The 12,534-nt window shown below is 34.0% G+C and overlaps 1 protein-coding gene across 1 annotated transcript; it reads right to left on the bottom strand.

Moving 5' to 3' along the window:
* Nucleotides 1-2,915: 2,915 nt before the first annotated feature.
* On the bottom strand, nt 2,916-9,865 carry LOC114260340 (kinetochore protein). Its single transcript, XM_028200424.2, has 11 exons — nt 9,668-9,865; nt 9,359-9,577; nt 7,842-7,932; nt 7,578-7,757; nt 6,564-6,653; nt 5,881-5,988; nt 4,875-4,928; nt 4,373-4,487; nt 4,139-4,296; nt 3,933-4,028; nt 2,916-3,363 (listed from the first exon to the last, which is right to left on the bottom strand). Exons 1-11 carry the CDS (start codon nt 9,826-9,828, stop codon nt 3,274-3,276), a joined length of 1,362 nt encoding a protein of 453 aa, XP_028056225.1. The 5' UTR covers nt 9,829-9,865; the 3' UTR covers nt 2,916-3,273.
* Between the last annotated feature and the right edge of the window lie 2,669 nt (nt 9,866-12,534).

Raw genomic sequence — 12,534 nt, 5'->3', positions numbered from 1 at the left:
CTCTAAAAACAACATAGTGGATCTCCTAACCAAATGGTTAACAAGAGAGTTAGTTGAGAATTCATCGAAGAGAATGGGACTTAAACCTATTTAATAAGAGTTATCACAACGGCAACCCAACCTAGTTGACTGGAGATCCCAAGATCTAGGTTCAAAAGGACAATTGAGTTGTATATGACTCATAAGGATCATTGGGGAGTCGACCTCCTACCCACTTTTATGATGAAATATTGATGTCTGCAATGTGTTAGGATAAGCAATGCTTTTAATGATTCTTATATCTAAGAATACCTAGTGAAGTGTGACAAGATTCTTTTTATAAGAATCACCTATATGAGTGTGAACTAGGCTGGTTCTATGAGTTTTGTAAAGGCTACAATTCTCTAGAACACTCATGAAGTAAATGAACACAATCGTGAGAACCAAACTATGTCTGAAAATATGCTATGTGAATTATATTGTCTTGGTTTATACAAATGGTTGAACAGTTCAAGACATGATGTTTATTGATTAGCTAGTAAATCCGATAGTATCTCATAAAGGAAGGTTCAAAGCCAAAAGCTACCTATCCTTTGTAGAATATCTCTTATTTATGTACTCTCTTTAGAAACATCATGTTGTTGCATTTTCTCTCCGTCAATTCTATTCATGTGAAGGATTGTTAGAATTTTTGATTTTATAAGCTTATTTTGGGTCATCTTTGAACCCAAAATTAAGTAGGGCCCACATATCATTTGAGGTAGGTCCAAGTGGTGACATATTCTTTACTGCATGGCACGTCACACGGTGAAGATGGATCGTCGAAATTGTTTTTGAGTGAATGGAAAGTTGACGTCGTTTTCAGTTTCGTGAAATAGAAAGTTGAAGAGTCCAATGTGAGTTACTTTGTTTCGGGTGTCCCACATAGAAACAATAAGAGAGCTTATATGAGTATATAAGCTTTAGGTTGATATACTTGTGATGGGCCCTAAGGGGCACCCCAAGTTTTGTGAGGAGGGGAGTTATTGACAAAGTGTGTTTGACCCAAATCTACCACACGCGCGTGGCTGCCGTCCGTTCGGCCGAGCCTGGTGTGTGGTGTAAATTGTGGATCGGGTCGGGTTCTAACTTTATTTTTTAGACAAAATCTGTTTGAATTTTTTCAAAAATTCTTGTGAGAAATTTGAAATCCTAATGGCTAAATTCAAAATTTGCGCCAAAAGCTCGTCCACCTCACCACCAAGCTTTTTGATTCAATAGATTGGGTTGTGCTAACATGTTTGTGTGTGTTCTTTTTATCCTTGCAGGGTTGTGATGTTGCTGCATGCAGGTTTCTAATTGAGGGGCAGTTGCTGGTGGCAATCTTGGCTAGTATTAAAGTTGTTGAATTGTTTTTATTTTGCCCGTGTCTAATTGGTTGCTTTTAGTTCCTTAAGTTTGTGGTGTATGTTGTGTCTGTTCTGTTGCTAACTAATGTTGCTGACTATGCTATTTGTGTTCATGTTAATGCAAGTTAATCTTTTCTCAAAAAAAATAAATAAATAAATAGAGAAAGAAAGAACGAAGGCTTCATTTGGAATGTCTATTTGGACCTTAAATAGTTACAAAAAGATAAAATAAATTAAAAAGCTAATAAATGTCACATTCAAATTATAATCATTTCACTTTTTCTCTCACAAAAATCAAAAATATCAAAAAAAATCCAACTCAAACGAACTTTTTAGCCCAAGACTAAAATAACTAAAAAATCAAAAAATTAACTCACTTCATAAACAAAGGTAGTAAAGTAAATTCAATAAGGCATTACATAGTGCTATTTGGCAAAGGGGTGAAAGTAATATTTCAGAATAATAGAGGGGGTGTCAATGTAATTTACATAAACATATTAATAAAAATGAAATGAAAATTAATTTGGCATACTCCACTTTAAGGGTGCCTCTATTTATACACAACCTTTCATCTCAAGGTACACTATTAATTGATTTATTTTTTATTACAATATTAATCTTATGTAAAATTACCACGGAGGACAAAAGGTTATGATACACACCTTTTGTAAAATTACCATAAAAGATAATAATGAATACACACCAAGAATTATGTTCTCCATTTATCTTCTTTTTTTGCTTCTTTGCTTCATTCATGCAATTGAGGATTCTAATTCTAGAGGACTTGAGAAGCAGAACAGCCAACACACCCTTGATATATAAATTTCAATATGTCCATTCTTTAGGGAGAACCGTCTCGTGATGGTTCACTGCTGGACCACTGGTTCGGAGCCGTGACTGTTGCTTCGGTTGCAAATGAATGTCACTGCTACTTGGTGCCATTACCACGTCCGCAATCATTTAGTTCAACCGTCTACCTGCAAATATAATTATGTATGTTGGGCAGTCTGCTTACGAATAGTTTAGTTATGTTCGACACTAAAATGTCGAACAAATTTACATTGTTCGAAAAAACAATCCGGACAAATGATTAATGTTCGAAAGTACAGTGTCAAATGAAAAAAATGAAACTTCAAATACACCGCTCATGACAATGGAAAAACGTACATAAAATCCTAAAATCTAAACTAAATGAAAATTCTCACCTACTTTATCTCTAATGTAAAGTTTCCAACTGTGATAACAACAACAAACACCACTGGCGACATCTTTGATGAAACGAATGTTGAAGGAGAATAGGTCTTCACCACTGGTTTAGACTGACAATGAAACAAAGAATGGAGGAGATGGAAGATCGTGAGTGAGTAGGGTGTGTGAGAGTAAAGATGGAAGACTATGGATGGGATGTGTGAGTAAGAATAAAGATAGAAGATTGTGGTGTGTATTGTGCAAATGTTTTATTTATCAAATTATTAAATGTGTGTTGAATAGTGGTATGCCTTGAGAAGAAATGTGATGTGCAAATAGAGGCACCCCCACTTCAATGTCTAAAGTGAAAAATGAAACATAATACTATCATGCAATGAATTGCACATTGGAATATACAATAATAAAGTTTTGAGCCTAGCTCAAGCTTGAAATTCAATCAAGCTAGACCATTGCAAGGTTCATCCAACTCTGTTCCCTGAACAATTAAAAATTAAGACAAGAAGGTTGCTTCTGTACAAAAATCTGAACTAGCCAACGCTCACTCAGCTACACTTCGTTAACAATATCATAAAGTTCCTCTAACTCTATATCCAGCTGAGAGGAACATTGGGACAATATGATATTCTTAAATAGAACAAAATAGTATGCTCTGTGCGGCGCAGTTGACCAGTGATTGAAATACATGCACTTGTTTGCTCTAGGTGGATCTGCTCCTTCCATGCTCAAGTCCAGGCTCCACCTCAATCCTCGGCAACAAGCCTCCGATGGAGTTTAAATACTTGTAAAACTACAACCAGAAATAACACAAACCGTTTTATATCCCAAAACATTTATGATTCCATCTCAAGGGCAAAATTAAGCAAGAATATAATCCAATGTACCTACATTTCGGTATTGGGCCATCGGTCAAAAAACAGATTCTTTGAAAAATTAGCATGTAATTCAAGAGATGTAGCAAATTGGCTGAAATTTTCAAATCTGATAGTGGGAAATTTTTATCATTTGGTTCAAAGACCAGTGGCCTGCCCGGCCCGTTGGGCAGGCCCTTGATTGTTAGAAAATATAGAAAAATATGAAAAACAAAAAAAATTCAAAAAATAGGCCTTAAATCTCAGCCTGTTGGCCCACTCATCAACACAACCTGAAAGCTCATCTGTACCAAGCCCGCAGGCAGGCTTGGGGGCCCAGCTGAATGTCAAACCTTATTTCCCACGGACAAAGAAATCAAAAAGGAAAATAGAGAGATGCATTGGAATTTACAGCTGGTTGAGTCAAGGATGGAAGCCTAGTTTCAATACCAAAACAGAGACATTTGCATACAAGGGGAATAATAGACAAATGTCAAGGGAAGCTCACCTCTCTCTGAATCTCTTCACATTTATGACCTAACTCTTGCCGGGTGACTGCCCCAGATTCTTTTATCGAATTAATCTTCATATTGATAGTATCAACCTAATAGACAGAAGGCATAAGAAAACTCAAAATACTGCCACTTCTGATACAAATATATATATATATATATATATAGTGTAACATTAGAATTTAAAACAAAAAACCACTACCTCTGCAACCACAGCTGCAATCTTGGCTTGCCTTGATTCAAGATCACGCCTCATTGATTCCACTTCCAACTTCACATTATTGAGTTCCTTTGTAGCCTCCTCACACCTAAAATCTCTTTCCTTTTCTAACTGCTTTCTTATTTCATCCAATTGTTCCACTGGAATGAACATTTTCTAATTTCAGGTTTAGGATAAATTGTAAGAACATGAACTCTCCAAGTAGAGAGAAAGTACCTTTTCCTTGCCGTTCAACAAGCTTAGCCTCAAGCGACTTATCTATCATTTCTTCATCACTCTGCTTAACTTTTAGAACCTTAACATCTTTTTCGATCGTTTTGGCAGAATTCACCTGTTAAAAGTGCCAGTGCAACTTTAAATTAATCCATCTTGGTAGAAGCAATTATTTGAATGCCTGGTTGAAATGGGTCATCACAAAGAGTTGGTGCAAGGACAACCTCTGGAGGTAAACCTGATTGAATAAAATGAACATTCCAGTCTATCCAATCAAATAAAAACAAAGCTTCCAGGAATTTCTCAGATGGATATAAAAATATAATAAATAATATTGTTAAAAGAAGGTTAGATTTTAGGGCATAAAAAAAAAAAAAAAAACCATATTTTGTAACACAAATTTCATATCATGGACTTGCCAAACAAAGCAGAAATGCTAAGTAAGTTTCTAAGACAAACCCATGCAAGCACAAGGCACAAGGAGATGGCTATTATGTAAGCAAACCTGTTCTTGTATGGTCTGCATCTGAGTGAGGTTCTTGGACATTTTCTTGCAAGCCTGAGAATTTTGAAGTAAACAAAGACGCCATCAATTACCTTTTCAACTAAAAATATGGTGATTCATGCACTCCAGAATGTACATACAGCATGATGTTTATTCAGATTTGATTTGTGTTTCCATTTTGGGGTTGGATGGTAAAAAGTTATTTGAGAAGCAAAACGTGCTTACAAAATTTAACCGATAATAATGCATGAAAAAGCTTAATAGTTTAGCAAAAGCAAAATAAATAGATATAAAGGGGTGCAATCTTTCTGCCAATCAACAGGGATTAGGAGGGCATAGCTGTAAGGCATGAGGCGGGTTTCTTTGTAACACTTCAGGAATATGCCGGTGGAGATGTGATTCACTCCCAGTACATGTCATTAAGATGATGTCCAGATAGATGGCCTTGATTGGTCAAAGTGAGAGGACAACGCACTTGGTGCCTTAGCTTCACACCTGGACATCAGGATATACGAGGTGCTCACTATGTACCGCCAGCTCTATCCAAGTAGAGGACTGAGCTGGCCCCCATTTCGTACATAAAAATCTGGGTTGAGCTTTGATCAGGAGTGGGTGGGGTGAGTCAAGCTTGGACAATTCCTGCCGAAAGGTGAACTGTGAGCTCCAGCGACACCAAGCTAAGCTTGCAATGGATCAGCCCTTTCATTAAGGGCTTTGATGAGTTGGAGGAAAACAACAAAACAAATGGTCAAATCTTTTATTTTCCGAAACCTATGGGTGTGGTTTTTCAGTTTAACAGCAATATCTCGATTCTCAAGGAAACAAGCTACATGATCACTTTTACAGTATCGATACTAGGACATTCTGACATGTTTTTTATAGCACTAAAATTTGTGTTGTAAAGTGCAGCATAAGAATAAAAAGAAAATAAAACAAATGAACTAGCTAGGCTAGTATGCAAAACAAATAGAATATATAGGTTCGAATCGCACTTTTGATGAAATACCTTTGTATAAACCTCAAGAATGGCAGTCTTCTCCTGAAAAGATTGCATTGCTGCCTTTTCAGCATTTTTTGCCTCAATTCGAACTGCTTTTTTCTCCTCCAAGGCCCTCTGCAAGCAAAAATGGGAAAATGAAAGAACATTCAGTGGGGAAAATAAGGAAATAAACTAAGAAGGATAAGAGAAATTATTGATGAATGTTGTCAAAGTACAGGAAATTCTCTAACCAATATCTTAACAGAAAATGCTCTGCAACTCCAATGCTCTGAAATAAAAAGGGTAACTACAAAACAAAGTACTATATCTTGGGCTCCTTCAACGGCACCTCATACATGCTCAGTAATTGCCAGAGTAATTGCCAGATGCAAGAGAAAGTAACTACTATTTAAACTTTATTTTGTCAAGCAAGTAGAAAAAAAATGATTTAGCTAATGTACCAATTAACAAAGAACAAGGGAAACAAATACAAATATATGTACCAATGTCCCTTGGTTACTGCAAGGACTACAGTTATAGTCAACATCATGTGTCATAGAGCTTTTATGCACACTGAAATCAGATTCATAGCTCACCAGCCACCACCACAACTCACAATTATCCAAGTTTCATTGATGTAGACATCTGAATATGCTAAAAAAGAACTAGCACATATTGGCCTCTGTAGCATAATGAAACCAAAAAAGTACCTGTAGCTTGTCTGGTGACTGAACAATTTTAGAGCGTAAATTGGCATTTTCTTGGACACTTTGTACCAGTACAAACTCTGCATTGGAAATCTGGGGAGAAAAACACCAATAGCAGTAAAATTTGTTGGTTCAAACATAGAAAAACAAATTTAAATGACAAATCTGTCTGGCAAAGCTACAAAGAAAGTCTATCTAAAAATACAACTTAAAAGGCAATGACTGAGCAGTCTGGTCACTAAAAATAAGGAGCTAAATTCTTCAGAAACAAGAAAGAGGTACCACATTGGATGATAATTATTGCACCTCTCCATAAATCTAAAGTTAATACAAGGTATGATGAATATAGTGACAGAACATCTATTATGTCCCAAAAAAATGTTTGAGATATAAGCAACTTAGCTGGGGAAATTTTCACACATGGTTGCTAGAATGTCAATAATTGAATCAAAAAAGGATATCTCTTTATGACGGGGAGATTTCAAAAGCTATAGATCATATTACTTTTTTTTTTTTTTTAAATACAAGTTTTAATAGGCACCAAAGATGGTTAACTCTTAAGCAACAAGTTGTTGGGACAAAATGGCAGCACTAAATTTTTCTACAATTCTTAAATATGGTTCTGCTAGAATGTCAATAAAAAATTTAAAAACAAAAAAGAGGACAACTCTTTAGAATGAGAAGAGTGCAAAAGATATAGATTATATTACCTTTTTACATAAGTAAATTATACTAATAGTAATAAGAAGGAAACGTAAAGCTCATAAGCAACAATTAATTAATGAGATTGGAGTTAGTCAACTTATTAAGTGGGGTGTGGATGCCTCTCAGACCGATGTGGGACAAATCCATTTCGGGCTTCCACATTGTCTAAGTGATTACCTTTATTATTCTCGATTCTCGAATACAAGCCAACAACAGATCCTTTTCCCCAAACATCATATCTATCATACACAGTTAAATGACTTCTTAAAGAACCAAGGCAAAATGAGAAGTGCTAACAAGTTTAAACCTAACCTTGTCATCCATTTCTTTAGCCTTCTCCTTCATTTTTCTTATTGAAGCCTTCAAGGACATCTGGTGATTGTTAAGACCCGGAATGGTCTGACGTAGTTCTTTAACTTTACTATCTACATCCTGAACAAGCGGCATCTCCCTTTCTCTTGATTCATTGTGCTCAGCAATCTCTGAATTTAGCTGCAAGGAAGATTGATAACTTTCTATAACCATCAGATAAACTAATATTTATTTTCAGTAAAGAAATTACACTCTTAGAGATACCTGTGAAATCCTGCCCTCCAACTCATGCCGTTGCTCATCAATAAGGGTCAGATCATCGACTATTGGACTCAAAAGATTCATTTTCGTTTCTCTAAGACATTAAAACAAAGAAATGATAGTTTAAAGGAAGTTCCAAATCCAAATTTTCGTTCTCATAGCTAAGAAAACAACAAATGCAAAACTTCATGATGTTCCTTTTTGTCTTAACATACAGCAATCATTCAAAGCTACTGCATGTTCGTTTGAAATAAGCAATCCTAACTAACCACAAAACCAAATATCTTTTGGAACTTGCATTTGTAAACTGAGCCTTACTGTCTCAGATACAAATCCATGATTGCAAATGGGGAATATAACATAATAAAAAGCCAATACCAAAGTAAATATAAAAAATCCAAAACATTAACAGTTTGTGAAGCCCTAAACTAAGCTGATACAGTGTCCATACTCAACGTGGTGGCTGACTCTGATACCAAATGACACAAACCCCTTAGGTAAAATTCAATCTTGAAAACAAAACTTGCAAGGGGAGGGTGCCTAAGAGGCTTAAATGCACATGGTCAAGACTTATGTTAATTGATGTGGGATCATAACAGATAGATTAGGTACGGACCTAACCTTGGCATAACTTGCACAAAGTGGTGGTCCTTATGTTCAAACCCACTACCTCAAGGTTGTCCTGAGGTTCACCATTAATGTATTTATTTTTAATTTACAACTGTTATGTTCTCAAATGTTTATTCATAGTAGAGAACTATAAATTTATCTGATGTAAATGAGTATAAATCAATAGCATAAGATGCTTAATACTAGACGAGTATGTATTCGTAAAAAAGTTAAGACGAAACAAAATAAAAACTACTCTTCTCATCTTAACTGTAATTTCTTTTTTATAAATTTAACGAACCTTTCCAATAATATCAAATTTCACATATGTATCATGTATCGTATATATATCATAAGATACATCTAACATGAGAACCATATAGTCAATACCAAAGAAGCAGGGGTCCGGAAATGGGACACATTGGTTCTAAAAAAATTGGGACATGGACATGGCAAAGACACGGCAAAAATATATATTTTCTATATATTTTCATTTGCTATCCTATGTATATAAATATAAATTTAGAAAACATAGATATAAAATGAATGGATGTCTGTGCTGGTGTATTTTTTTTTTTCTACCTTTTCCCTCTTATTTCATATATTCGTGTTCCGACCATGTCGAACACAGGCACCCATCTCGGTGCTTCTTGGGTCAATAATACATATTGATTTACTACTAAAAATAATACAAATCATAAGATACATCATCCCTATAACAACCTAATAAGAAGCAGAAACGATGGTTAATTTCTAACAAATCTAATGTACATGCAAACATATACCACACGGTATGCAACAACCAAACTGACAACATTTTCTTGACAACCAAACAGAGTTAAACACAGAACAACCAAAACTAAGCAGCAAAAAAATAAAAATAAAAATAAAAATAAATTTAAAAAAAGTACCTATAGATACAGAAATTGACAATGGCACTGAGGAACAACTCGGTCCTATCGGCCTCAGGCTTGATCAGATCCTTGAGAGAAAACTTCTTGGGGCAATCCACAGCAGAGAGAACCTCCTTGATCTTTCGAAACAAATTGATGGTACGAACGGAGTCGACATGGAGGTCGGGGTTGTCGAGATGAGACAAGGCGGTGAAATCGATTTGGCCGTGGTCTTCCCTGCAAAAATCAAATTGAATTAAAAACCCTAAAAATGGATATGATTCAGGAAAATTGGAGTTAGGGTTTTAGGGGTTGGGGGAGTAGTACTGGAGAGAATCGAGGTGGATTAGGATTTTGGTGTAGAGATCTAATATGAAATCGGGGTTAGGGTTCCGGAGATCGGCGTCCGAGAGGGTGGCGATCTGGGCGTCGGAGAGGAATCCGATGATCTCCGCTCGAGCTAGCCTCGGGTATTCGAACTTCGACATTATTGTTGGTTCACTGAATGAGAAAAGTGAATCCTAAATCGAGTGCATTTATATATGGGGAAACAGAGATTTTCCCGCCAAAAATGACGATGGTTTGGGCACTTTGGACCGCCCGGTTTGGTTTGGGATACAAAATTAGAAAGCAATTTGTTTAGTTTGAATTTTTTGAATTTGATTTTTTTTAAATTAAATTTTTTATTTTTGTATTTTTTTTATTTAAGTAATATCTTACTTAGACGTATTTAAAAAATAAAATATTTTAAAAAATTAATAAATATATGAATACGAAAATATAATAGATTCTCATTTTTTTTTATATATTTTTTGAATTTAGTGAATTTTTAAAAAAAATAATTTAAAAATATTATATTTTTTAAATTTATTTATATTAAGTGTATCTAAATTTTTTTTATTTTAAAAAGTTACTCAAAATATTAAAAAAAATTCAATAAAAACAAAAGAAATACAAAAAATAAAAAATTTTAATTTTTTAAAAAGTAAATTCTGAAAGGTGAAACCAATAATTTTAGGTCGGTTTGGAGGAGAAGGTTATTCGGTGGTTCTAGGGCATGCATGGGTAGGTAGTATTTTAGGAGGTTATGATTAGTTGAAGGGGTGAGCCTGAGATTTATAATTTTGTATTAAAACATGATAATTGGTGAATTTCTGGTTGTATGGAAACATAGTGCTTCTAGAGCACCTAACAATTTTTCCTATTGAAGAAGATAAGTTGGGATAAAAAAAAAAATATGTATTTTAGTAAAATCATTTAATATTCACCCAATCATCAATTCTAAATTTCAGTTACTCTCCTTAAAACATTAATGTCAAATTCATGTATACATTTATCAAAATAGACCTTTAATTAAAATGTTATGAACCAAGTCGATTAGTTTGCTAAACAAATGAATTCTACACTAATTTTTTGAACTTAGTAATAATCGCATCCTAGCTTGGCTAATAATGATTTTCATAAAGCATTAATTGATAACTCTTTCTTTTATTTTAAATTGAATGAGGACTCATAGTACGAAAAATAGTTTCATATTATTAATAAATGGTGTAAAGCATTTACAAAAACAAGGAATACTAATAAAAAATAGTAGGGATGGGCGCGAGTCGGTTGCGGCTACTGAACCTTCAATCCGTCATCCGTCCGTTAGATTGGCGGATTGGAGAAAATCAATCTGCATCCATCCGCCAATCCGGCGGATATAAATTGAGCGGATTGACGGATGGATGCGAATCGGTTTAGCGGTTTAAAATTTTATAAATTTTTAATATAATTTAACTTGTGCATTTCCTCAACCAAAAAAAAAAAATATTACTGTCAATGACTTAAAAAAGTATTACAATCACTACATGCCTCATCCAAAGAAACAAAGTTTGAAACTTTAGAATATTACAATTACTGTATGCCTCATCCACATATTACAATCACAGCATGCCTCATCTACATAAAGTATTACAATCTGTGATTCTCAAAATATAAAAACAATTCAAACCACCAAAATCATGAATAGAGCAGCAGTAGAGATTGTATGCATTTATATTGTTACATCTATATCTATTTTTGAAAACAAAAACCAACCAGCATATATCATTTTTTTTATTTATTATTTTTAGAGTTAGATTTAAAAACCAAAAAATATAAATAAATAATACATTTATTTTTTTCAATTCAAAAAATATATACAAGTTGAAAACTCTTTTTCAACAGAATATATTCCATATAATATTTAAACTCTTTTTCAATTGAAAATATAAATGGAATATCTAAACAAATTGAAAACATAAAATCTTACAAATTACTAAGAGTGCTTGCAAGTTGACGCTTCAGTTGCGGCCAAAGGAATCTCAAATCCGTCATCTGTCCAAAATTAGGCGGATTGGAAAAAATCAATCCGCAACCGTCCGCTCGTCATCACGCATCCGTCCAAAATGCGGGGGATCGGTTCGGTTCGTTCGATTTAAGCAGATCGGTATATCCGCTACTCACCCCTAAAAAATAGATCATTTTAGAGATTACTTAAGATAATTTTGTCATTTGCATTTTCAAACATTTCATCTTTTAAGACCAGAGAAGCAATCGTAAGAGTCAACTATTCCAAAACATGTGCTCAAGTTTGAGATCTTGGAGACAAATTTTCATTTCATTTCAATTCATTTTATTTTTCTTTATTATCAAATGATGAGAATTAAGAAATCAGCATAATTTTATTTTATTTTTTATTTTTTGGCAACAATGGAATGCTAGCCTTTTGAAAATGATTGAGAATTTTGATTCGAGAAATACGTGAGTCACTATTTAACATATAATTGAGGTATATGTCACCTTATAAATAGTTAAGTTTCTCTCCAATTCAAGTATGAAATAGATAAGAGTCCAATTTGAGCTTCTAAATTGTGTCACGGTAGCACTTTTTATAATATAAAAATTTAAATTTCGTTAACTCTATATTGAATCTAAGTGTTTTTTTTTTTTTATTTAAAAAGGGTCTAATATTATTACTTGGGTCAATGAATAGATAAAATTTGAATTTTCAAATTCGTGGCACAATTTGAGAGCTTGAACCAGTCCATAATCAAACTGAAAAGAATTCAAAAAGTTATGTTTTAGTGAATATTTGAATCTTTGATACATATTGACTTTCGTTAATATAACTTCCAGTCATTCATGCAATGTTCTCTAAACCTTTTATGCTA

This window comes from Camellia sinensis, chromosome 12, assembly GCF_055761805.1.
Source record: "Camellia sinensis isolate YWXY chromosome 12, ASM5576180v1, whole genome shotgun sequence".
In the NCBI taxonomy this organism is placed as follows: Eukaryota; Viridiplantae; Streptophyta; class Magnoliopsida; order Ericales; family Theaceae; genus Camellia; species Camellia sinensis.
The sequence above is the reverse complement of the archived record's forward strand: the minus strand, read 5'-3'. Positions and strand labels throughout refer to the sequence as shown.